The sequence below is a fragment of the Anopheles coustani genome, chromosome 2, assembly GCF_943734705.1.
Source record: "Anopheles coustani chromosome 2, idAnoCousDA_361_x.2, whole genome shotgun sequence".
NCBI lineage: Eukaryota > Metazoa > Arthropoda > Insecta > Diptera > Culicidae > Anopheles > Anopheles coustani.
This window is the reverse complement of record NC_071289.1, coordinates 64879191-64900920: the sequence shown is the minus strand read 5'-3', so window position 1 is coordinate 64900920 and position 21730 is coordinate 64879191. Positions and strand designations below refer to the sequence as shown.

The 21730-nt window shown below is 44.0% G+C and overlaps 10 protein-coding genes across 10 annotated transcripts; 1 reads left to right on the top strand and 9 right to left on the bottom strand.

Moving 5' to 3' along the window:
- Positions 1 to 619: 619 nt before the first annotated feature.
- On the bottom strand, positions 620 to 1708 carry LOC131263870 (uncharacterized). Its single transcript, XM_058266145.1, has 3 exons — positions 1494 to 1708; positions 1227 to 1424; positions 620 to 1152 (listed from the first exon to the last, which is right to left on the bottom strand). The coding sequence occupies exons 1-3, from the start codon at positions 1579 to 1581 to the stop codon at positions 803 to 805; spliced, it is 636 nt and encodes a 211-aa protein (XP_058122128.1). The 5' UTR covers positions 1582 to 1708; the 3' UTR covers positions 620 to 802.
- LOC131263863 (chymotrypsinogen B-like) lies at positions 1646 to 3098 on the bottom strand. Its single transcript, XM_058266139.1, has 2 exons — positions 2651 to 3098; positions 1646 to 2587 (listed from the first exon to the last, which is right to left on the bottom strand). The coding sequence occupies exons 1-2, from the start codon at positions 2907 to 2909 to the stop codon at positions 1785 to 1787; spliced, it is 1062 nt and encodes a 353-aa protein (XP_058122122.1). The 5' UTR covers positions 2910 to 3098; the 3' UTR covers positions 1646 to 1784.
- A 2489-nt stretch (positions 3099 to 5587) lies between these two features.
- On the bottom strand, positions 5588 to 6449 carry LOC131263868 (uncharacterized). Its single transcript, XM_058266144.1, has 2 exons — positions 6313 to 6449; positions 5588 to 6244 (listed from the first exon to the last, which is right to left on the bottom strand). Exons 1-2 carry the CDS (start codon positions 6401 to 6403, stop codon positions 5694 to 5696), a joined length of 642 nt encoding a protein of 213 aa, XP_058122127.1. The 5' UTR covers positions 6404 to 6449; the 3' UTR covers positions 5588 to 5693.
- A 136-nt stretch (positions 6450 to 6585) lies between these two features.
- LOC131264843 (uncharacterized) lies at positions 6586 to 7468 on the bottom strand. The gene is made up of 3 exons (XM_058267109.1): positions 7387 to 7468; positions 7130 to 7327; positions 6586 to 7067 (listed from the first exon to the last, which is right to left on the bottom strand). The coding sequence occupies exons 1-3, from the start codon at positions 7466 to 7468 to the stop codon at positions 6742 to 6744; spliced, it is 606 nt and encodes a 201-aa protein (XP_058123092.1). The 3' UTR covers positions 6586 to 6741.
- Positions 7469 to 8444: 976 nt separating this feature from the next.
- LOC131264842 (F-box only protein 28-like) lies at positions 8445 to 9706 on the bottom strand. The gene is made up of 3 exons (XM_058267108.1): positions 9702 to 9706; positions 9560 to 9563; positions 8445 to 9513 (listed from the first exon to the last, which is right to left on the bottom strand). Exons 1-3 carry the CDS (start codon positions 9704 to 9706, stop codon positions 8635 to 8637), a joined length of 888 nt encoding a protein of 295 aa, XP_058123091.1. The 3' UTR covers positions 8445 to 8634.
- Positions 9705 to 10518, bottom strand: LOC131263871 (uncharacterized). Its single transcript, XM_058266146.1, has 3 exons — positions 10383 to 10518; positions 10126 to 10323; positions 9705 to 10057 (listed from the first exon to the last, which is right to left on the bottom strand). Exons 1-3 carry the CDS (start codon positions 10462 to 10464, stop codon positions 9708 to 9710), a joined length of 630 nt encoding a protein of 209 aa, XP_058122129.1. The 5' UTR covers positions 10465 to 10518; the 3' UTR covers positions 9705 to 9707.
- A 916-nt stretch (positions 10519 to 11434) lies between these two features.
- LOC131263873 (uncharacterized) lies at positions 11435 to 12442 on the bottom strand. The gene is made up of 3 exons (XM_058266149.1): positions 12219 to 12442; positions 11962 to 12159; positions 11435 to 11897 (listed from the first exon to the last, which is right to left on the bottom strand). The coding sequence occupies exons 1-3, from the start codon at positions 12298 to 12300 to the stop codon at positions 11563 to 11565; spliced, it is 615 nt and encodes a 204-aa protein (XP_058122132.1). The 5' UTR covers positions 12301 to 12442; the 3' UTR covers positions 11435 to 11562.
- Positions 12443 to 12638: 196 nt separating this feature from the next.
- Positions 12639 to 14508, bottom strand: LOC131263861 (F-box only protein 28). The gene is made up of 2 exons (XM_058266136.1): positions 14238 to 14508; positions 12639 to 14167 (listed from the first exon to the last, which is right to left on the bottom strand). Exons 1-2 carry the CDS (start codon positions 14361 to 14363, stop codon positions 13022 to 13024), a joined length of 1272 nt encoding a protein of 423 aa, XP_058122119.1. The 5' UTR covers positions 14364 to 14508; the 3' UTR covers positions 12639 to 13021.
- Positions 14509 to 18092: 3584 nt separating this feature from the next.
- Positions 18093 to 19183, bottom strand: LOC131263894 (uncharacterized). Its single transcript, XM_058266173.1, has 2 exons — positions 18943 to 19183; positions 18093 to 18878 (listed from the first exon to the last, which is right to left on the bottom strand). Exons 1-2 carry the CDS (start codon positions 19049 to 19051, stop codon positions 18751 to 18753), a joined length of 237 nt encoding a protein of 78 aa, XP_058122156.1. The 5' UTR covers positions 19052 to 19183; the 3' UTR covers positions 18093 to 18750.
- A 1028-nt stretch (positions 19184 to 20211) lies between these two features.
- On the top strand, positions 20212 to 21464 carry LOC131263878 (probable prefoldin subunit 2). Its single transcript, XM_058266154.1, has 3 exons — positions 20212 to 20307; positions 20382 to 20567; positions 20694 to 21464. Exons 2-3 carry the CDS (start codon positions 20404 to 20406, stop codon positions 21001 to 21003), a joined length of 474 nt encoding a protein of 157 aa, XP_058122137.1. The 5' UTR covers positions 20212 to 20307; positions 20382 to 20403; the 3' UTR covers positions 21004 to 21464.
- The last annotated feature ends 266 nt before the right edge of the window (positions 21465 to 21730 follow it).

The window sequence follows — 21730 nt, the reverse complement described above, 5'->3', positions numbered from 1 at the left end:
TTTTTCTTTGTGTATGTGCACATTTGTGGGTGCTCCGTGAAAAATTTTTGTTTTGTTTAATTTACAGTAGACTCGCTAGTAAAGTTTTAAACTTTTTTACTGCCCGACGGTATTTTACCGGTTCAGTTACGAAGTAAATAATGAACAGAAGAAAAAGTACAATCAAAGCATAGGCACAGGTAATTGTTTAATTTCTCTGAAGATGGTGGCAAATTTGGCTTATCATGTTTATCTCAATTACAATTAAACTATTGTAAAGGGTTATGGGTGTCGAGTTATCGAAATCCACGTTTATTATGCTAATATTGAGTTGTGAATATCGATGAATATTCTTCTACTTCTTCTTGACGTAAACGACCTTGTTGGTCATGCTTGCCCGTTAAGGGCTTACGAGACTTTTACCCTAAGTGTACGTGGATAGTCAGTCCTTTCGTAAAGGGGAGGGTCCGGTTTCGGATGGGATTCGAACCCACGTCGTCGAGGTGGTGAGCCTCGGCGCTCATAGGCTGATTTTCTAACCTGCGTTACCGCTCGGCTGTCGCGGGCCCCCAATCGATGAATATATTGAGTAGAAAAATCGAGAAAAAATACATTTTTATACACTACTTTTTACTTTTTATAATTAAATTAGTGCGATAAAAATTTATTCCAGATAAGATGACACAGGATTGGAAGGACTCCAAAGTGTGGTAAAACTGGATATGATGAAATGGCATGTTTCTCTAGTCCAACCATTGCTTTTGTTGTCCTCTTTACAATGAGATGAAATTGATCGCAGATCCGAGGGTTGCAAAACTCTAAACTATGCTAAATTGCACCTTAGCAGCACCGTATCGTCGGCGTGGTTAATATCTGCCTCCAACGGACAGTCGTAGAAGTAGAACAGTTCCAGATTCCACTTCGTAAAGGCAATGTAATCCAAGTCGCGCTGACTGTAATTGTCGTTAAATTCTAAGAAGGGTGTTCGTTCGCCATCCTTGGTCAAGTGCACGTTCCCATTGTCGAACACCTCCAGGCGGAACATCAGCGGTCGCGTTTTAGACAGAATGCTTGGCGTCAGAGCGTTCTTCACCAGTGTGTTGATATACTCGCTGTTGCTGGTGCGCGTATGTCGATTTACTTCCGTCTTCTGATTCGACAATCCCGAGAGACCTGCAAAAGCATTGGAAATTTAACCCTAGCTAGGTATTGTATCGTTGAGGTTTTCACGCGGCCGAATTACTTACAAACTTCGCAAACAGTTTCGCCATACGGGAAACGCGATTTGCTAAAGCGAATAATACCGTCCGAAGGCCCAACCATACCCACTCGAATGTACTTTGAGTTTCGGGTCGTGCCGACGTGCTTGAAACCATCCGTAGCGAAATATTCCAACGTTTCGTTGTATCCGGGTACGTTATCGTACAGCAAGCATCCCTGAGCGGCTGGAATAGTTTATTGATTGTTACAACGAAATATGTTCGAACATTCGCACAATTTGACCACCTAATCACCATCGAAAGGATTGCGGAATTGAGCGGCCACTGTTGGGAGGAATGCTCCGTAAAGCATAAGAAGCATACGTGCGACGTTCTTCGACATTTCACTGCTCACGATCTCACTTCTTACACAGTAACGGACCACGATGGACTGTTTCTTTGGGTCGGGCCAGTCATTAGCGGTGGTTCGAGAACCCAATCTAAAAACCCGTAAAACTAGTTTTTGGTTCGTCTCGACGCCACAATGATACCACTACAAGGTCGTTTGCTGTCTCGGTGAAATCGCGCTCCGCGCACAATTCCTGTTTATTGAAACAAACTCTCCACCTTCCTACCGTTCAGCGACACTCTTAACAAAACGTTGCCTTTTTGCTGCTGCAAGAACTTCTTCATCTTGGGGTTCACGGACAGCCGTATGAGCGTGGTATTGCCGGATGGCCCACCCGGTTTCCTAGTTGGCGTGCTGTTAAGCAGCGGATCCTCGAACCGGACACCGTTCTGCTGCAGCCAGTCGGTATATTTACTAACATCGGTATACCCGACGTAATTGTGAGAATCACAAATACCGCTCAGTTTTCCATCTACTGCCGAGAATGATGTCAGCCCACGCAGGAACCAGTAGTTGCCCATCTGGAAGAACATTCCTCCACCGCTGTCCCCGTTGCAGCTAGAGGTTCCATTGCGACTCCCGGCACAGTAGAGCTTCGTCGTGAGCACCTGGCTGAACAGCACCCGGTCACTATTGAGACAGTCTTCCGCGCTGACCACCGGAATGCTCGCCTGGCGCAGGATGGCCGAGGTGGAGCTAAACTCCGTCCAACCCCAACCGACCACGGTCCCGTACGTTCCGACCAGTTCCGAAATGTCTTGCGGCACGGCACGAATGCACACCGGTTGCACGTAATCGTCGTAGATGAATTCTGTTTGCATTTTGAGGATCGCTATGTCGTCATTGAACGATTGTGCACTAGCGCCCGGTGGCGATATCACTTCAAACACCCGGTTATCCTGTACGGTCTTTCCGCCGACGTCCAGGTCGAACACACCCGCACGGGCTATCAAGCGACTGGCGGCGATCGGTCGTTGATTTTCAACCACACAGTGATACGCTAAAATGGAACGAATCACAATGAGCCAAATTCCAAATGGGTGCCCCCATGACCGCTACCAACCTGTTAGCACTGTGTCCTTGTTGACGATGATACCACCACACTTGTACGACGTTCTGACCGGAGACTCGCGATGCATCAGGGCAACGTGCCATGGCCACATGCCCGGCGTTGAGGCGTAACCACCAAAAATGAGTCCTTGCTTGGTTACCTGCACCTGTCCGCACCGCTGTGCGGATCCTGGCGGTGCCAGCGAACTATACACGACTAAACAAACCGCCGCTAGCAACGTGTGCAACATACTCGATCGACGGCCAACCATCGTGGCACCAAACTATTAACTGCAACAAAGCCTAATGCATGTGCGTTCTCAAAATCCCGAAAAAAGGAACCGGTATTTTTATGGACCACTCGATTTCCTTCTAGCGGACGCTTGTAGCAGCGAGATCGTTCGCTGGCGATCCCCGAGATGGGACTAATGGGAACCTGACCCGTTTCGTCCCCGTCGGTTTATGGCGCATTACTGAACATTGTGGTGGTGTACGGACGGTTCACATCCTGAGGTGGTGCTCGTGCGAGATCTTTTTCAGAAACAGGTTCTATACTACTTATCAGCTGTTTGAACGTTGAAGATTGGGCTCTTGATTTTTAAGAAAACAAACACAGCTGTACCTAAGCCGGTTTGAAATCGCCTTTCAATGCCTGGGAATTCCCGGAGTATTTTATGGAGGGTTTGTTGTGATCTTCGTGATGCCGCTGTGTTTGTGTTGGACTCGAACTAGATCGTATCAAATTCAATCCTACTTAAATCTAATCCACCCGGAGAAACACACAGTAAATTTTTTACTTTAATTTGATAAAACTATGCTCAAAAAATAGAAAATTCACCGATTTGTCCTCCAGCGGATTTTCGTAGAAGTAGATCAAATCAACGTCGAATTTGATAAAGATTTTACAATCCGTCGGAATAACACACTGGCTGTAGCTATACTAAAAACACGGCCGACGCTCTCCAGCCTCTTCAGCCGGACGCGCCTATTGTTGAACACTTCCATCCGTAACAGCAGGGCCAGGCCAGGGCTAGGACAGAATTGTGTAGAGGTTTACTTTACCTGCGCAATACGAATGATCGAGCCGACGCGTCAAGCACCGACGTTCAGCTCCACTACGAAAGGATACGCTGAACGATACGGAGAGTTACTCGTGCGCCAGCCAAAAGCAGTTGTTGCCATGGTGTTATTTTATCCGGGTAAGTTTGTCGAACTGTCGGCATCCTTGCCTAAAGCTAATCAGCACAAGAACGATCGTTAAGATAAATACTTTGCGCGCGATCATATCCGCTCACTTGCTTTGACGAGATAACCCAGACTGTGTGTCCGGTTAAGCCTTACTTTACGTGACTACGTAAAATGATAGAAGCGATTGGTTTTTATTTTGATCATGCATCAGATAAGATAAGTGATGAAATCTTGCATTTCGAACAAGGATATATATATATAATGCAGGACTGGGAAAGTTAGTGTTCGTTAAAAAAAGACCTGGAAACCAGTGATAAAATTTCATTTGAATTTTCCTATATCAAATGAAAACTCTACTTATCAAACTGAACACAAACTGAAGAATCAAGGTCATTGGTAGTTCTATATAGTTTACTTAAAATGATTGACGTCGTTGCTTGTAATATATCAAGCTACCGGTTAATCTACTTTTATTTAACTTTGGTTTTTCTCAATCTCTTCGAATATTAGCTCCGATAGAAAGATTATTTTATCAATGGAGAGCGGTACAAGAGCACGTGACAACGAAGGAACGTCTGTTTGTTCATACTTAACGTGACACGTGTTCAATGCGTAAATAGCAAGCCTGTCGTTACTGCCTTCCGAAAATATATTTACATATAGAACACAATTATGAGTTTGAGTAAGCTTTTCACATATTTCAATTTTCACGAGAGATTGTCGAGATTGTGAATGAAAAATTAAAACAGTAAAAAATGCTATTGCACTCGTTCCAGACCACAATAAGTCGAGTAAGTTTGCATTTTGAAAATATTTTTTTAAAGTTATCAATAATACACTTTTTTTCGGGTAGACAGTGACAGTCATCGACCAACAAAGGGCAATGGTAGAAGAATAGCATAGTCCCTTTCCACTTTGTAAAGGCTATAGAGTCAACGGTAATGCATGCTTTTGTTTTATACAGCGATGCAATAAGTATACTATGCAGATAAGACGTAAAGATGAGATGTGGTATTTAATCTTCCATGCCTGCACCAAGATAACTAACTACGTAGTTATTGCACAACTGATAGTAACACATTCTAGTAAATATGTACCTTCTTATCTTATATCACACCCACCCATGTCTTACATGCCACCAATGATGTAATTGTTTCCATTGCCGCAAGAGATTCCCCCTTTTTCCAGAGATTGTATTTTGTATAAAAAAAAGTAAGACACATTCTTCAAACTAGTGTAATTGGCAGAAAATAAATAAATTATGAAGCAAGATAAAAGTATACAACTATATTATATTTGCTTAAACCATTCTCAACTGTACATACTTCAATTGAAATGCCATTAAAAAAACAACTTACTATATAAATGTTCAATGTTTTTAAGCCGCAAAATGATGCAATTGATTATGTGACCAATTCGAGTCCACGCTCTTTCGCAGGTCATCTTTTTTGCACGTCCTTCGTTTAATGCCAAAACCTATATCCACCCAGGTACCTACTTCAAGCAGTTGGGATATTCTCACCGAATAAAAAAATTGGGTTCCTATAACCTGAGGGGTGTGTTTGGTTACCAGCCCTTCTCTACCTGGCTTTTACTTGTTGAAAAGCTCCTTTCCCTGTGGGGGGTAAGCAAAAAAAGGACCACAATAGGAACCGCTAGTGTAAAGATCAAGAAAACAATAGTCGAAGCCCAAAATATTGGTGACATATGCCTGGCCTTGAACGAACCTAGATTTATGTTCAAATGAAAAGTTCCATCGTTGTCAATGTTTATTTTGGTATTTATTTTATTTTTTATCTACTGAAGCCTACCACCTCTAAACTCGGACGTTTTTATCGTATCCTTACGTCTGATGGAAAATAATCATCTTAAGCTAAGCTACACCGCAAAAGAACTGTGTCGTCGATGGGATTTACAGCGTCGTTTGACAACGGGCAGTCGTAAAAGTAAATCATATCCACCTCCCACCTGGTGAACGCAATATAATCCATAGGAATCGTTTCCCTATTATCGGCATACTCCAAAAACGGACGCCGTTCTCCATCCCTCGTCAGCTGGATCCGCCCGTTGTCGAACACCTCCAGCTGGAACACCAGTGGCTCCGAGCGGGACAAAAGCTGCGGCGTGCTGGCTTCCTTCAGCACCACGTTGTCGAACGAGTGGTCCCGCCGACGAGTCTGTCGCCGGAACACACTTTGCGTGTTCCACCAGCCGGCAAGCACAATCTCGATCACGGTTTCGTCGTACGGGTAGGGCGATCGTCCGAAGCGGATATGTCCATCGCTCTTGCCGACAACACCCATCCGGATGTAGCGCGAGTTGTGCGTGCGACCGACGTTACGGAGCTTGTCCACAACGAAGTACGTCTGCGTTTCGTTGTAACCGGGAACTTCGTCGAACTGGAGGCATCCCTTGATAGCTGGAAATATAGATTAGCTCATTTACTCTCTCGGAGACTGGCAAAACAATCACAGCAACCAAACTCACCATCAAAGGAGTTACTGTGGATTGTCGTGGAATGGCCGGGCTGAGCCAGCAGAACGATCATCCCAAGGCTCACTGCGTAGAAGAGGAACATGTTTGGATCTTGCTTCGTCGACGATGCCTAGGGTACTGGCCACACCCGGGAGGTTGAGGTGAAACGAGCATAACGTTGATCTGTTGCAACAGCATAACCAATACAACGATCCAACAACGGAAGATCAAGTCACACATTCATACTGTTTCTTTCACGAAAGGATAAGTTTTAAAATCCTCCCAATGTACGGTTCTGGTTGAAGAAAGACGTACGATCACGTTTACTATCTTTTGCGATTTTTTTATATTATTCCTTTAAAGAATATACATTTTAGAAAAAATAACCTCGGGGAGTTTGGATAAATGTGTTTTTGGTAATAAAAATAAAATCCATCATCTTTAAATGTCGCCACCGAGCGGCTTCTTCAGTGGACAATCATAGAAGAAGATCAGATTGTTATTGCCCCATTTAGTGAAAGCCATATAATCGACCGGCAGGGAACGATTGCCATCGCGAAACTGCAGAAATGAATGTCTTTCACCGTCCTTCCGCACCTGGACGGTTCCATTGTTGAACACCTCCAGCACGAACATGGTCGGTCGGAATGGGGACAGCAGATTGGGCGTTTCCACCTGAGCCAGACGAACGTTTACCTCCTTCTCGTGCGGTCTCGTACGATGCTGACGTCGTCCAGCGCTTTTCGTGTTAGCCCAGCCGGAGAGCACTAGAAATTACCGTTCTTATCCGTTGTTTTTCGATCATCTTCGAACACCAAGTTATACATACCTATCTCAATCACATCCTTACCGTATGGGTACGGTGAACCACCGAAACGGATGTGCGCATCGCTTGGCCCTACGATGCCAAAGCGGAAGTACTTGGAACCGGGCGTCCGTCCCACGTGCTGCAAGTTATCGGTAGCAAAATATTCAAGCGCTCTATTGTAATCGCCCACATTTGCGTACTGTTTGCATCCTCGGATTACTGAAACGAAACAGCTGATTTACGGCACCAGGTTTCTGGCAAGGGTTTACCGGTAATACCATCAAAAGGATTGCTGTGAATCGCTTCACTTTGGACGCAATAAATTAGTAGCAAACCAACGAGTATCCCTGCTGAATCCATTGCGGAACGTTACTGCGTGGACCTACTCGGTATGATCGTCGGAAGGTTGTGGTGCTGGACTTATATATATTCAACAGAAATATATCCAAGACTCTTATCACTGATATTTGACAACTAAATCCCCCGACAAGGAGTGTGTGCTTAGTACAAGTGTCTTTGTACTAAAGGTATTTGTGACGCATTCCAACACAAGTATAAGGTACGTGGACAGATTGTGCGAACCGTACACGGAAAACGCGATAAGCATGTTGAAGATCTTTTTTTTTATTTTTCAGTTATTCGTGATTGCTCCCTATGTAGTAATGAATCTTACTTTGACGATTTAGGATACAAGCTGTTCTTCTGTTTTTTTTTTGTTTTTTTTTTTTACATCAAACGATAGGCAAAGCAATCAAACAAGTGTACAATTATATGTCTCGTGGGTGTTTTTGTGGTTCACCGCAACTACGAAGAAAAGGATCGTATAAAAAACGTATATTCTAGTTGTCAGTACTACGATTTATGATATTCGTATTATGCCAATCGATGCCCAAGTAACACTTCCAAGACCTATTAGACTTTAACAAGTTTTATCAATGTTTTAACATGGGTGTACCAAGTCCAATTGGTTTTATAGAGGTTTCTCAGCAGGCAAAATAGTTTTAATAATTTTGACATCCTTAAAACCTTTTGAGGATAGCTATAAAACCGCTCATTAAGTCTAAAATCTTAGTAGACTTGAAGAGCCTGTAAATACGCTGTTAAGTCCTTCTTAAAACCTTCTCTTAAAACCAATCAGTGATTTTTGGTCTAGAAAAGATCTTAAGGGATGGTTTTGACAACGTTCTGTAGAGTGGGCCCTCTTACACTTAAAACGGGTTTATGAAGGTTTTATCACAGCCTTTAAGATATTTTACTTTTAAGATGAGACTTAATGATGAGCATGAACAACATCGTTAGAACCATGATAAAACTTAAAATGTTACTTGGGTGTCCCCTGCCTGCCTGCCTGACGAGCGCGTTGGCCCCGGGGCAACGGCATGGCGGCACGGGAGACGAATGTCCTTCGGTTCGATCAAAAGGCTACGCTACGCTCTACAGTTGGTATACAACATATTGCCACATCGTGGGCCGGGGCTCGCGCTTACAAGTAAAATACTTCAGTGGAGGCGCAAGGAGACCCACGCTTACTCGCTAAATCGAACCTTTTTGACCGCACTAGGGCCGTCCTCTAGCGTCGTCGTGGGTGTTAGAAATTCTTCCTCGTCCGAAGACAGCAGTGGGAAGGTTCCAAGGGAAAATGGCACAGAATCGAAGGCGGAAGACAGCGAGTCCCCATCCGGGTGAGGCAGCCCAGCCGTGAAGCCGGACAAACCCGGTTCCGTTTCTGAGATGGCCCGTTTGATGAATTTTATGCTGCGCTTGATCGAGTCCTTCGCCAGCTCCGTCTTGAGTGCGACGGCCTGCGGGTTGTCGTTGCTGAACTGATTGATCTTGGCCATCAGCTCACGGTTTTTGGTCTCCGATTCGACTAACCCGCGGCGTAGGTCCTTCATTTCGGCGTTCTGCCGTAGCATGTGCACCCGTATGTTGCGCAAGTCGGCCTTGAAGCTGGCCATCGTGTGATCGATGCGGTTGATGTCGTACCGCATTTTGCGAGCCTTCAGATTGATACGCACGATCGATGCACAGTTTTCGCGACTCGAGTTGCATCCGCTTTGGCAGTAGAGAGATATCATTGTACCAGATGTCGAGGGACCGGCCATTGCAGGGGGCGATGGTGGCGGTGGGGCAGGCGTCTGGGTAACGGTTGCGTAAGGTACCATGAACTTCTCCACCGGCAATACTTCGGGCAACTCGTTCTGATAATAGCAGATGTTCGGGAACGGATTCACCGAGACCGGGACCGGATGATGTGGATTCTGCTGGGTCAGCAGTCTTTTCAGACCCCCGGCGATGTTCTCGTCGAAGTGTTCGATCGCCATGGATGAAATGTCGCGCAGCTCCTGCAGCACCTCGTGCGCCCACAGCGGACGCGACGTGTTCTCGACATTCACACATTCATACTGTTTCTTTCACGAAAGGATAAGCTTTAAAATCCTCCCAATGTACGGTTCTGGCGGAGAAAAGACGTACGATCACGTTGACTATCTTTTGCGATTTTTTATATTATTCCTTTAAAGAATATACATTTTAGAAAAAATAACCTCGGGGGGTATGGATAAATGTGCTTTCGGTAATAAAAATAAAATACACCATATTAAACGACCGTACAATTCAAAAAAATAGAATCGTCGCCACCGAGCGTCTCCTTCAGTGGACAATCATAGAAGTAGATGAGATCCTTGTCCCATTTAGTGAAAGCCATATAATCGACCGGCAGGGAACGATTGCCATCGCGAAACTGCAGCAATGGATGGCTTTCACCGTCCTTCCTCACCTGGACAGTTCCATTGTTGAACACCTCCAGCACGAACATGGTCGGTCGGAATGGGGACAACAGTTTGGGCGTTTCCACCTCGGCCAGAAGCACGTTTACCTCCTTCTCGTGCGGTCTCGTACGATGCTGACGTCGTCCAACACTTTTCGTGTTAGCCCACCCGGAGAGCACTAGAAATTACCGTTCTTAATCGATGCTTTTCGATCGTTTTCGAACATCAAATTATACGAGTACATACCGATCTCAATCACATCCTTACCGTACGGGTACGGCGAACCTCCGAAACGGATGTGCCCATCGTTTGGCCCTACAATTCCAAAGCGGAAGTACTTGGAACCGGGCGTCCGTCCCACGTGCTGCAAGTTATCGGTAGCAAAATATTCAAGCGCTCCATTGTAATCGACCACATTTGCGTACTGTTTACATCCTCGGATTACTGAAACGAAACAGCTGATTTACGGCACCAGGTTTCTGGCAAGGGTTTACCGGTAATACCATCAAACGGATTGCTGTGAAACGCTTCACTTTGAACACAATAAATTAGTAGTAAGCCAACGAGTATCCCTGCTGAATCCATTGCGGAACGTTACTGCGTGGACCTACTCGGTATGATCGTCGGAAGGTTGTGGTGCTGGATTTATAAATATGTTCTCACATGAGGAATCCAAGACCATTATCACTGATAATTCACAAATAAATTCCCCGACATAGAGTATGTGTTTAGTACAAGTGTCTTTGTGCTAAGGGTATTTGTGACGCATTCCAACACAAGTATAAGGTACGTGGACAGATTGTGCGAACCGTACACGGAAAACGCGATAAGCATGTTGAAGATCTTTTTTTTTATTTTTCAGTTATTCGTGATTGCTCCCTGTAGTAATGAATCTTACTTTGACGATTTAGAATACAAGCTGTTCTTCTGTTTTTGTTTTGTTTTTTTTTTTACATTAAACGATAGGCAAAGCAATCAAACAAGTGTACAATTATATGTTTCGTGGGTGTTTTTGTGGTTCACCGCAACTACGAAGAAAAGGATCGTATAAAAAACGTATATTCTAGTTGTTAGTACTACGATTTATGATATTCGTATTATGCCAATCGATGTCCCCTGCCTACCTGCCTGAAGAGCGCGTTGGCCCCGGGGCAACGGCATGGCGGCACGGGAGACGAATGTCCTTCGATTCGATCAAAAGGCTACGCTACGCTCTACAGTTGGTATACAACATATTGCCACATCGTGGGCCGGGGCTCGCGCTTACAAGTAAAATACTTCAGTGGAGGCGCAAGGAGACCCACGCTTACTCGCTAAATCGAACCTTTTTGACCGCACTAGGGCCGTCCTCTAGCGTCGTCGTGGGTGTTAGAAATTCTTCCTCGTCCGAAGACAGCAGTGGGAAGGTTCCAAGGGAAAATGGCACAGAATCGAAGGCGGAAGACAGCGAGTCCCCATCCGGATGAGTGGTTTCTTTCACGAAAGGATAAGCTTTAAAATCATCCCAATGTACGGTTCTGGCGGAGAAAAGACGTACGATCACGTTGACTATCTTTTGCGATGTTTTATATTATTCCTTTAAAGAATATACATTTTAGACAAAACGATCTCGGGGAGTTTGGATAAATGTGCTTTCGGTAATAAAAATAAAATCCATCATCTTTAATTACATGACCATACAGTTCAAAAAATAGAATCGTCGCCACCGAGCGGCTCCTTCAGTGGACAATCATAGAAGTAGATGAGATCGATCTTGCCCCATTTAGTGAAAGCCATATAGTCGACCGGCAGGTAACGGTTTCCATCGCGAAACTGCAGGAATGGATGGCCTTCTCCGTCCTTCCGCACCTGGACGGTTCCATTGTTGAACACCTCCAGCACGAACATGGTCGGTCGGTATGGGGACAGCAGATTGGGCGTTTCCACCTCGGCCAGACGCACGTTTATCTCCTTCGCGTGCGGTCTCGTACGAAACTGGCGTTGTCCAGCGCTTTTCGTGTTAACCCAGCCGGAGAGCACTAGAAATTACCGTTCTTATCCGTTGTTTTTCGATTGTTTCTTTGAACACCAAATTATACATACCGATCTCAATCACATCCTTACCGTATGGGTACGGTGAACCTCCGAAACGGATGTGCCCATCGGTTGGCCCTACGATGCCAAAGCGGAAGTACTTGGAACCGGGCGTCCGTCCCACGTGCTGCAAGTTATCGGTAGCAAAATATTCAAGCGCTCCATTGTAATCGACCACATTTGCGTACTGTTTACATCCTCGGATTACTGAAACGAAACAGTTAATTTACGGCACCAGGTTTCTGACAAGGGTTTACCGGTAATACCATCAAACGGATTGCTGTGAAACGCTTCACTTTGGACGCAATAAATTAGTAGCAAACCAACGAGTATCCCTGCTGAATCCATTGCGGCACGTTACTGCGTGGACATACTCGGTATGATCGTCGGAAGGTTGTGGTGCTGGACTTATATATATTCTACAGAAATATATCCAAGACTCTTATCACTGATAATTGACAACTAAATTCCCCGACAAGGAGTGTGTGCTTAGTACAAGTGTTTTTGTACTAATGGTATTTGTGACGCATTCTAACACAATTATAGGGTACGTGGACAGATTGTGCGAACCGTACACGGAAAACGCGATAAGCATGTTGAAGATCTTTTTTTTTTATTTTTCAGTTATTCGTGATTGCTCCCTATGTAGTAATGAATCTTACTTTGACGATTTAGGATACAAGCCGTTCTTCTGTTTTTTTTTTGTTTTTTTTTTACATTAAACGATAGGCAAAGCAATCAAACAAGTGTACAATTATATGTTTCGTGGGTGTTTTTGTGGTTCACCGCAACTACGAAGAAAAGGATCGTATAAAAAACGTATATTCTAGTTGTTAGTACTACGATTTATGATATTCGTATTATGCCAATCGATGTCCCCTGCCTACCTGCCTGACGAGCGCGTTGGCCCCGGGGCAACGGCATGGCGGCACGGGAGACGAATGTCCTTCGATTCGATCAAAAGGCTACGCTACGCTCTACAGTTGGTATACAACATATTGCCACATCGTGGGCCGGGGCTCGCGCTTACAAGTAAAATACTTCAGTGGAGGCGCAAGGAGACCCACGCTTACTCGCTAAATCGAACCTTTTTGACCGCACTAGGGCCGTCCTCTAGCGTCGTCGTGGGTGTTAGAAATTCTTCCTCGTCCGAAGACAGCAGTGGGAAGGTTCCAAGGGAAAATGGCACAGAATCGAAGGCGGAAGACAGTGAGTCCCCATCCGGGTGAGGCAGCCCAGCCGTGAAGCCGGACAGACCCGGTTCCGTTTCCGAGATGGCCCGTTTGATGAATTTTATGCTGCGCTTGATCGAGTCCTTCGCCAGCTCCGTCTTGAGTGCGACGGCCTGCGGGTTGTCGTTGCTGAACTGATTGATCTTGGCCATCAGCTCACGGTTTTTGGTCTCCGATTCGTCTAACCGGCGGCGTAGGTCCTTCATCTCGGCGCTCTGCCGTAGCATGTGCACCCGTATGTTGCGCAAGTCGGCCTTGAAGCTGGCCATCGTGTGATCGATGCGGTTGATGTCGTATCGCATTTTGCGCGCCTTCAGATTGATACGCACGATCGATGCACCGTTTTCGCGACTCGAGTTGCATCCGCTTTGGCAGTAGAGAGATATCATTGTACCGGACGTCGAGGGACCGGCCATTGCGGGGGGCGGTGGTGGCGGTGGGGCAGGCGTCTGTGTAACGGTTGCGTAAGGTACCATGAACTTCTCCACCGGCAATACTTCGGGCAACTCGTTCTGATAATAGCAGATGTTCGGGAACGGATTCACCGAGACCGGGACCGGATGGTGCGGATTCTGCTGGGTCAGCAGTCTTTTCAGACCCCCGGCGATGTTCTCGTCGAAGTGTTCGATCGCCATGGATGAAATGTCGCGCAGCTCCTGCAGCACCTCGTGCGCCCGCAGCGGACGCGACGTGTTCTCGACGATCCGCAGGATGTTCAGCACCTCGTCAATCACTTTGCCCGGGATGAAGCAGCACAGCTCCCGTTCGATGTACTTTGAGTAGGTCATGGAAAGCATCGAGATACGCGTTTCGACGCACGTCAGAATATCCGAGTGCTTGGACAGGGGATGATTACGACGTTCCGATTCGCGCCGTGGCAATTGCGACTTGATAGCCTTCAGATTCACGTTGTGCGACCGTATCATCTTTATGTAACCCCGGTTCAGCAACGACTGACAAATGCGATCAATTTTCCGACAAATCTGCAAACAAGAAACCAAAACACCATTTAATTCCAACACCTTCGTCTTTCCACCTGCCTCCAGCACTCACTATACGCTTCTTGGCGATTTCATCGTAGCTCAAGTACTCCAGCACTTCTTCAATCATACAATCGGGTAGATCCAGAAAATTCATTCCCGATGCGCTCGGCTGTTCGCCATCCGACACAGTGGCCATTGTTTTGCACTTTTATTGGCTGGGGCTTCCTCCGAGGAACTTGTGTATTACGAACTCACTTTGCAGGGCACGTTCAACGCTGCCCTGCAAGCTTGTTTTCCAAATAGCTTTTCCACGGAAGCACAATAGTCACGAAAAGGCAAAGAAAACAACGCACAATCAGACAAAAGGCTGTCGCTGTCAAACCTAGCTAGTGTTGGCAGAATCGGGATTCGGATGATTCGAAGATTCGATCCCTAGACGGATTCTAAAGATTAGAATCCCATTTGACGGGTTCTAAAGATTCGAATCCCATCTGACTCAGGGTCCACACTACAGCGCGACTTCGCCTGACAGGAGCTGAACTCAATATAAAAAAAACCTTGCGCGATGTCGCGCGAATCGCGCTAAGTTTTTTTTGCATGGAGTTCAGCGCCTGTCAGGCGATGTCGCGTTACGCGACGGTGCAGTCTGGAAAACGTGTGACAGATTCTAGAAATTTGGATCCCATTTGACGGATTCTAAAGATTTGATTCGATTAGGATTTGTATCAGATTTGATTGGTTTGGGACTCGATTTGATTCGATTCTGACTTGATCTTAAACTGTTTGAATCGACTCACAATGATTTGAGTCGAATTAGTCACATAACTAGCCGATCTGGAAACAATGTAATTGATTTAAGTTTACTCAAATCGAACGCTGGGTAGAATGTCCAATGGACATAGATTGAGTTTTTTGCGCGATTTGCAAGTTAGGCTCTAGAAAAATTCCTGGAACCTATTTTTTACAAAGAAATACAGTAGAATGTCCATTATCCGAGTTGTTCTACCCAACCAAACCCATTTCATCAGGACCAGACCATTTTTACCGGATTCTGAATCGGATTCTGGGGATTCAGATTAGGATACACAATTTCCAGACCGACATTGATTTGTTTACATGATGATGATGACGATGAAGATGATGATGATGATGCTGAGTTCCACCGCTTACCTCTACATAGGTTTAAGACGAACACGACCCCGGTTAACCACCCCGAGTCGGTCGATCCAAGCGCTGCTATCGAACACTGGCCACCGATACTTTGTTACACCCGGTAACAACCGGCGATCGCCACGAAGTCCAACCGCCACCGACCAACTATTTACACTGCGTTGCAGTTTCTGTGCCTGTCGATAAGGGTTATTGTCCCTTCCTGTTTTCTTTCCTGCCCTTTTCCTTCCATGTTTGTTGTTGTTTAAACACTTCACTTCGATTCCGACACCCAAACCCGCGAAAGCGTTATTCTTAACTCGCTGCTAGTTGGCCAGGCTTGCACAGTCAACTGTAAACAGTAAACAAACAAAGGTTTGACAGCCAGTACCTCTCTCCACTGCGGTGCCTCCCAAAAAAAAAAATATTGGTAGGTAATGAGGAGTCCATGCCTACCAAAAATACACTTGGCAAGGTTCTTTTAGGTAGGCATGTACACCTTTGGTAGGAACGTGCAGCAAGGTTCTCCTTGGGAAATTATCAAACGGGAGGGGGCAATGGGCCATTACTCTCCAGAACAATCGTATCCAACTCTGCTCCATTCATACAACGGTTGCCATTGGTTGCACAAGGAGGTACATCTTAGATTTCCCAACTAGCAAAAGGAGATCACTTTCCGTAGTAGGGCAGTTATTTTCGCACAGTTTTGGTTAACACCGCCAGCTATCAATGATTGATAGTGTGGTGAAACCCACCAGTACTACTTAAGGGACCTGATCTTGTTCCTTCCCTACAACGGTCCCGAGCAATCACCTCGAAAGGTAAGTCCCCCAATATCATAATGGTACCTATCGCGAACCAAGTTAACAACCGGTCGATAAACATATCGACCGATATAATGACAGTAATGGCGGAATGGTATCGCAACGCATCAAATTTATCAACCCGTAAAAACGCGTGTACAATTGCCATGGCTACCGTACAAATCGTGGGAAAAAAATCTAGCAGTTGTTAAAAAAGTCTTTAATTTGCATCGCGAACGAAACATTTTTTTTATATCGACCGATATATTTAACTACTGCCTCAACCCATCCGATATACTAAAAAGAGCTGTTGACCGTGGTAAAATTTATTTTAAAAAATGTAAAAATGTTATTCTGTGTTAATTTTTCGCTTCTTATTATTTTTTAACCATTTTAGCCCATCAAAAAAATTATTTTTCTGGTGAATTTTTTTTTTTTTTTTAATTTGTTTTTTTTTATTTAACCGCCTACACGGGTAGTTATTGTAGTTTTATATTCAAATAACAATTGATTGGATTGTCGTATCAGCATGAAACTTTTAGAATGCCTAGAAATAGTAATTTTCTATCGTTCTGCTAAAGAAAACAAGTTTTTAAACAAATTTAAAAAATTTTTATTTGCCGTTGTCGGTCGATACCCCTCAAACGTTCCGTATTTCTCGTACTTCGGACCAATTTTCATTTTATAGAGCTGTCGGATCGATTTGTAATTTTCAGTGAAGATACTTAAAGGTGTTTTCCAAAATATTGTATAACTTTTATAATTTCAAAAATTCATTAAGTATATTAATTTGAGGTTCCAAAAAATGTCAACGATATAAAAAAATAGTATTTTTCTTTTGTACAGTTATGCATTGTGTTCCCTGTTCTTATAAATTCACGTATTTTGTTTTTTGGTTCGTGCATTAACACCCTGACCCTTCTCAATTTTTCTTCCGCCAATAACCCACGCTTATGCTTATGCTAGTTCCACTTTGGCAAGGATTTCTTCAAACAGCCTCTTCGGAACTCGGTAATTGTTAATGAAGCTGAAAAAGGAACATGTTAAAACAGTGGCAACGATTGTTGAGCCAATATGCTTACGTTTTATCCGATAATTCAAGCGGATCAAAATGCTTCTACAATCGCCTATCTCCTCTTCATTCTCCGCATCACTTAAAAAGAATAATGAATTTATCATTCTAATGTTTTGGATGCTTCAAGAACTAAAATGCTTCTCGATACGATAGAAGTCGCACTAATTGTAACGTTGTTAAAAGTAAACAAACTCTAGGTTTCCATGGTAATTTGACAGACGGCGAAACCACTCGATAGGTATTTTTATGGGTTGTTATGATTTTACCGACTGCTCAGTTGAATACATTCGCGATACCAATTCGAGTAGATAAATTTATCGGTCGATATAATCAAACGGGTTGGTAAATTTTATCGACTGCTTTCGCGATAGGTACCAATATGACGGATTGGGATTCGGATTCGGAGATCCGGATCTCAGAATGGATTTGAATCGAAAGATTCGAATCCCTGTAGGGATTCAGTTTCTCCATCACTAAACCTAGCAACCAATAGCACGATGTGTAGAACGCAGAGGATCAGTCATAAACTATGCTTTGACAGCTGGTGATGAAGATTTTTAAAAAATCGTTGGGAAAGGAAGCAAGCACATAAATGAAAAACATTGTATTTCTTCAAAACAAGAAGGCACGATGAGGATAGGTTGGGGCTGGAAGGAGAGGACAGAAGGGGGGAGGATGGTATTTTCACGGATTTCTCTAGCAAATCGCGATCAAAGATGTTTTTGCTAAACATACGAAATCAGTCCAATACAAGAAACGGCTTCGTCGAAACATTTCAGTATATCCAAAGAACTTTGTCTAAAATAATTATTTAAAGTACAGCTTACCTTATCCAAAAAACTGTGTCTAAGAAGCATGTAAAAAAACGCTTTGAACAGCGCTGCATTCCTTATCAGCTTCATTGCGACAAATTTATGCTGCGATAAGGGGTCGAGTGTCGTTTGTATTTGTTGCTCATGTGGTCATGCTGTCCCCATACAGCTCAAATCCAGTTTATAGATAATCGATCAATCAAAATATCTGACTAATGCGACAAGCTTATTCAAGTCCACGCTTATCGTTAACGAACGATGAGAAATCCTTCGAAGTATTGGTCGTGTGGAACACTTCTGATAAGGGAACGTGATTTCCGAGTGAACACATTCCGGGTTATCAGTCGTCTGCAATGCCATCTGGCACATTCGGGATGGAAGTCGATAGCATAATCATTTCTTTAAACGCATGTTACCAATCGACAAAGGAAAAATTTCGATAAACCACCAGGTTCCTTACCCATACAGTCTGCAAAGAAGAAGCCAACAAAGGAGATTTGGTTTTACATTAATTTCCTTTACCAAACACTCATTCGACAGATTCACTGGTAAACACTAGTGTAAACACGAAGAATTTCACTTAATCCAATCGAAGTCGATTCAATACGTCAGATTCTTGATTATAGGATAAAGATGATGAGATTTAACTGCTCTGCTGCCATGTCCTCGTGGCGCACAGGTTTGTAAATACTTTTCAATGGGTTCGCTCGCCTAGTACTAGCTTCTTTGGGGACGCGGGATTGCTCAGCCCCGTGAAATCGATGCTATCTGCTGGTCCACAGGTTGTATGCCGATCAAGTTGCCGGTGAAGGGCAACAGAACCTTGCAGTTGAAGCACCATTGCAGAAGGAATATTGCGAACAGAAATAGGTCTACGGAAGAAGAAAGTAGGTCTTAGTTAACGTGACTCAATTCGGCACTCCTAACGTTGCTTACGAATGGTCACACGTTCCCAGCTTTCCACCATGTACAGCTCTGTTATCATGAGATATCGAAACCACCAATAGTTGATAAAACTCAGCACTTTATCAAGTAGTTGATTCATAATTATATTACGATTCTAGCGTAGTCGAGGGCTTGGATATATTGTTTATCACCGGAAAACAGCAAACAGTTCGTTCTGGAGTTACGAGCAATCTTCGCGACCCTTTTTCTTAAAAAAAAGCATTCCACCAATTGACAAGTTGATCCCGGATCAATGAGTTTATGATACTGTGTTGTAGCAAGGATATACATGTAAAGTGTACTGTAAACCCATGTTCAAGATAGCTTGTAATGAGTCCATTCAAATTAGTTTGAAACTGAATCTAGTTTCACCCATCATTAAGGTGTGTCTACACGACAGCAATTATTATGGCGTTATCACACTGGTCATCTATGGTCAATGGTGGCATGGAAAAAGCACTGGACTGTCAAACGAGGGGGCCGCTGGTGCAATGAGCTTGCTCAATACACCAGTTTGACAGTCCAGTGCCATCGCCAAGCCACCATTGGTGATCAGTGTGATAAGGCCATTACAAGTAACTCAAAGTTAACATATGTTAACTATTGATATCGTTCTCATTCCTATTTTTTAAAATAAGTACGTAAATTGATAATATTATCAAATATTCCACTTATTCATAAATTAGTGTGAATTAAAACTGTTGCCAAGTAGGAAGGTAAAACAAGATATAAAAAACAGATATTAAAAACGAGATTCAAAAACAAGCTCAGTTCAACAACTAAGATATTAAAAACGAGATTTAAAAACAAGTTCTGTTCAACAACTTACACATGATTGTGCTGCCTTGTTTGAATAAATTAAAGATAATTAGCCTTAGCACGGACTTCTGTCAAATTAATCCGATCGAATTGAGCAGCCAATTTTCGTACACATCAACGAACCGAACCTTTGTTTCGAACAGAGTCCGTGGTATCTGTGGTGAATATCTAATTTGAAGATTAGTAGTAAGTAAAAACTGTTGCACCACACTTTGGATGTGATGAGCTTCTACTAGCTACAGTAGCGCGTCTCAAACTTATATTGCTTGAATGAAGTGGTGTACAAACTTATCCTCAGTATACCTTCAGTCTAGTTTTTTATTTTAAAATTTTTGGTAATATCCAAAAATTTAAAGAAAAATAATCCATGGTGTGGACGCACCTTCATACAATTTTCATAAACACATTGACATCTGGAAGTGACAACTATGACAGTTCACCAAAAGCACCAGGTCGGGTAGTTCGAGCATCGGGATCACGCATTTTTGTGAAGGAAAAGTGTTCGTAAACGGAGTGGAAATTATCCTTCCAAATAAAGTAATTTGATCCCGAGAACCCCAGTGGCCTGCGGATTAGTCGGCCTCTATATTCCAACTGCTTTCTCCCGCTAGTAACTGATCCTCCCGCAAGGCAATGGCAACCCAAACGGCATCGGCAGCAGCCGGCAGTGGCAGCGGCAAACCAAAGGAGAAAAAAAGTCAAGAGGAAGTCTACGCCGAGTTCCAGCAGCTGCGGAATCAACAGCGAAATCTGGTCAATAATCTGAACTCGATCGAGATGGACCTCAAGGAGCACAAGTAAGTGGGGGTGAAAGTGTTCAACCGCACCGCCGACATTGCCTTATCTGGCCACAATTTTGGGCATATTTGTAATTGTCTAACCTCAATGTTCTTTCTATCCACCCTCCTACCTGCTGCATTTAGAACCGTCATCGACACACTGAAAACGGTTGAACCTAGTCGAAAATGCTTCCGATTAATTGGTGGCGTGCTGGTGGAGCAAACAGTAGAGGTCGTCCTGCCACAACTCGAACAAAACAAGAACCAGCTGGAGAAGCTGATCGAAGAAGGCAAGGATCAGATCACCAAGAAGGGGTTAGAGATTAACCAGTTTAAGGACGAAAACAATATCAAAGTGCGCGGTCAGGAACCGTCGCAGCCAACGGCGAGCGAAAAGGAAACGAGTGATGATAAATCTTCCGGCAACCGCAATGTGCTGGTTGGCAATCTATAGAAGGTCGAACACTACTTACACCACCCACTCGCCCCGATCGAGTTGAGCTTCCGTGCGATCGGAACTGGCCAGTTCGGAGGGGGGATTTGTCAATCTTCTCCTTGCTCGCCGTCCGCTTATCTTTCTTTTTCGTGCAAATGAATTTATTTTCATGCCGTTGGAGCTATCTCGCCGGAGTCATCTAATATCGCGGAATGAGTCATCTGTACCGCTTGCCCCAAAATGTTCGTGGAAAGCGTCTCATCCATCCCGAAGGTCACACCGGATAATCGAATTAACGTACGCGCCAAGTGTCGTTGCAATGTCGACTGCAGTTTTGTGACCCATAATTCACGCTCACACACCGATCCGCACGCGCACATCTCTTTTCATCGACATGGCAAAAGTTCTTCGGCATTGTTCTTGATTGTTAATTTAAATTCGACTAACGAATAAGAACCATTAAAACAAACACGATGCAATCGCAATATCTTTAAACTAAGGTGTTGTACGTGAGTGCTTATATCACAGTGTCGCGGGTTACTTGTTTCGTCGCCTTGGTATGGTATAATTAAGCAACAAAAGGTTATATGTTAAGAGAATATTTATTTTACCCCATTAAAACTGGCTTACATCTAATATAACTAACGGCTAAACATGAAACTTAAATGCACCAAAAATACACCATGTTTTAAAAGTTGTTCGCTTGTGTATATACGAACAGCAACAGCTTTCCCCATTCGACGAA

What these genes read in the sequence shown, in the direction of transcription:
- LOC131263870 (XM_058266145.1), bottom strand. Translation starts at nt 1,581, where the DNA reads ATGTCGAAGAACGTCGCACGTATGCTTCTTATGCTTTACGGAGCATTC. An exon ending in ATTCCGCAATCCTTTCGATG is followed by an intron (nt 1,425 to 1,493) that starts GTGATTAGGTGG and finishes AAACTATTCCAG; the next exon opens with CCGCTCAGGGATGCTTGCTG. An exon ending in CGAAACTGTTTGCGAAGTTT is followed by an intron (nt 1,153 to 1,226) that starts GTAAGTAATTCG and finishes ATGCTTTTGCAG; the next exon opens with GTCTCTCGGGATTGTCGAAT.
- LOC131263863 (XM_058266139.1), bottom strand. Translation starts at nt 2,909, where the DNA reads ATGGTTGGCCGTCGATCGAGTATGTTGCACACGTTGCTAGCGGCGGTT. An exon ending in CAAGGACACAGTGCTAACAG is followed by an intron (nt 2,588 to 2,650) that starts GTTGGTAGCGGT and finishes GTTCCATTTTAG; the next exon opens with CGTATCACTGTGTGGTTGAA.
- LOC131263868 (XM_058266144.1), bottom strand. Translation starts at nt 6,403, where the DNA reads ATGTTCCTCTTCTACGCAGTGAGCCTTGGGATGATCGTTCTGCTGGCT. An exon ending in CCACAGTAACTCCTTTGATG is followed by an intron (nt 6,245 to 6,312) that starts GTGAGTTTGGTT and finishes CTATATTTCCAG; the next exon opens with CTATCAAGGGATGCCTCCAG.
- LOC131264843 (XM_058267109.1), bottom strand. Translation starts at nt 7,468, where the DNA reads ATGGATTCAGCAGGGATACTCGTTGGTTTGCTACTAATTTATTGCGTC. An exon ending in TCACAGCAATCCTTTTGATG is followed by an intron (nt 7,328 to 7,386) that starts GTATTACCGGTA and finishes GTTTCGTTTCAG; the next exon opens with TAATCCGAGGATGCAAACAG. An exon ending in TAAGGATGTGATTGAGATAG is followed by an intron (nt 7,068 to 7,129) that starts GTATGTATAACT and finishes GGTAATTTCTAG; the next exon opens with TGCTCTCCGGCTGGGCTAAC.
- LOC131263871 (XM_058266146.1), bottom strand. Translation starts at nt 10,464, where the DNA reads ATGGATTCAGCAGGGATACTCGTTGGCTTACTACTAATTTATTGTGTT. An exon ending in TCACAGCAATCCGTTTGATG is followed by an intron (nt 10,324 to 10,382) that starts GTATTACCGGTA and finishes GTTTCGTTTCAG; the next exon opens with TAATCCGAGGATGTAAACAG. An exon ending in TAAGGATGTGATTGAGATCG is followed by an intron (nt 10,058 to 10,125) that starts GTATGTACTCGT and finishes GGTAATTTCTAG; the next exon opens with TGCTCTCCGGGTGGGCTAAC.
- LOC131263873 (XM_058266149.1), bottom strand. Translation starts at nt 12,300, where the DNA reads ATGGATTCAGCAGGGATACTCGTTGGTTTGCTACTAATTTATTGCGTC. An exon ending in TCACAGCAATCCGTTTGATG is followed by an intron (nt 12,160 to 12,218) that starts GTATTACCGGTA and finishes GTTTCGTTTCAG; the next exon opens with TAATCCGAGGATGTAAACAG. An exon ending in TAAGGATGTGATTGAGATCG is followed by an intron (nt 11,898 to 11,961) that starts GTATGTATAATT and finishes GGTAATTTCTAG; the next exon opens with TGCTCTCCGGCTGGGTTAAC.
- LOC131263861 (XM_058266136.1), bottom strand. Translation starts at nt 14,363, where the DNA reads ATGGCCACTGTGTCGGATGGCGAACAGCCGAGCGCATCGGGAATGAAT. An exon ending in AAATCGCCAAGAAGCGTATA is followed by an intron (nt 14,168 to 14,237) that starts GTGAGTGCTGGA and finishes TCTTGTTTGCAG; the next exon opens with ATTTGTCGGAAAATTGATCG.
- LOC131263894 (XM_058266173.1), bottom strand. Translation starts at nt 19,051, where the DNA reads ATGAATCAACTACTTGATAAAGTGCTGAGTTTTATCAACTATTGGTGG. An exon ending in CTGGGAACGTGTGACCATTC is followed by an intron (nt 18,879 to 18,942) that starts GTAAGCAACGTT and finishes CTTCTTCCGTAG; the next exon opens with ACCTATTTCTGTTCGCAATA.
- LOC131263878 (XM_058266154.1), top strand. Translation starts at nt 20,404, where the DNA reads ATGGCAACCCAAACGGCATCGGCAGCAGCCGGCAGTGGCAGCGGCAAA. An exon ending in ATGGACCTCAAGGAGCACAA is followed by an intron (nt 20,568 to 20,693) that starts GTAAGTGGGGGT and finishes TGCTGCATTTAG; the next exon opens with AACCGTCATCGACACACTGA.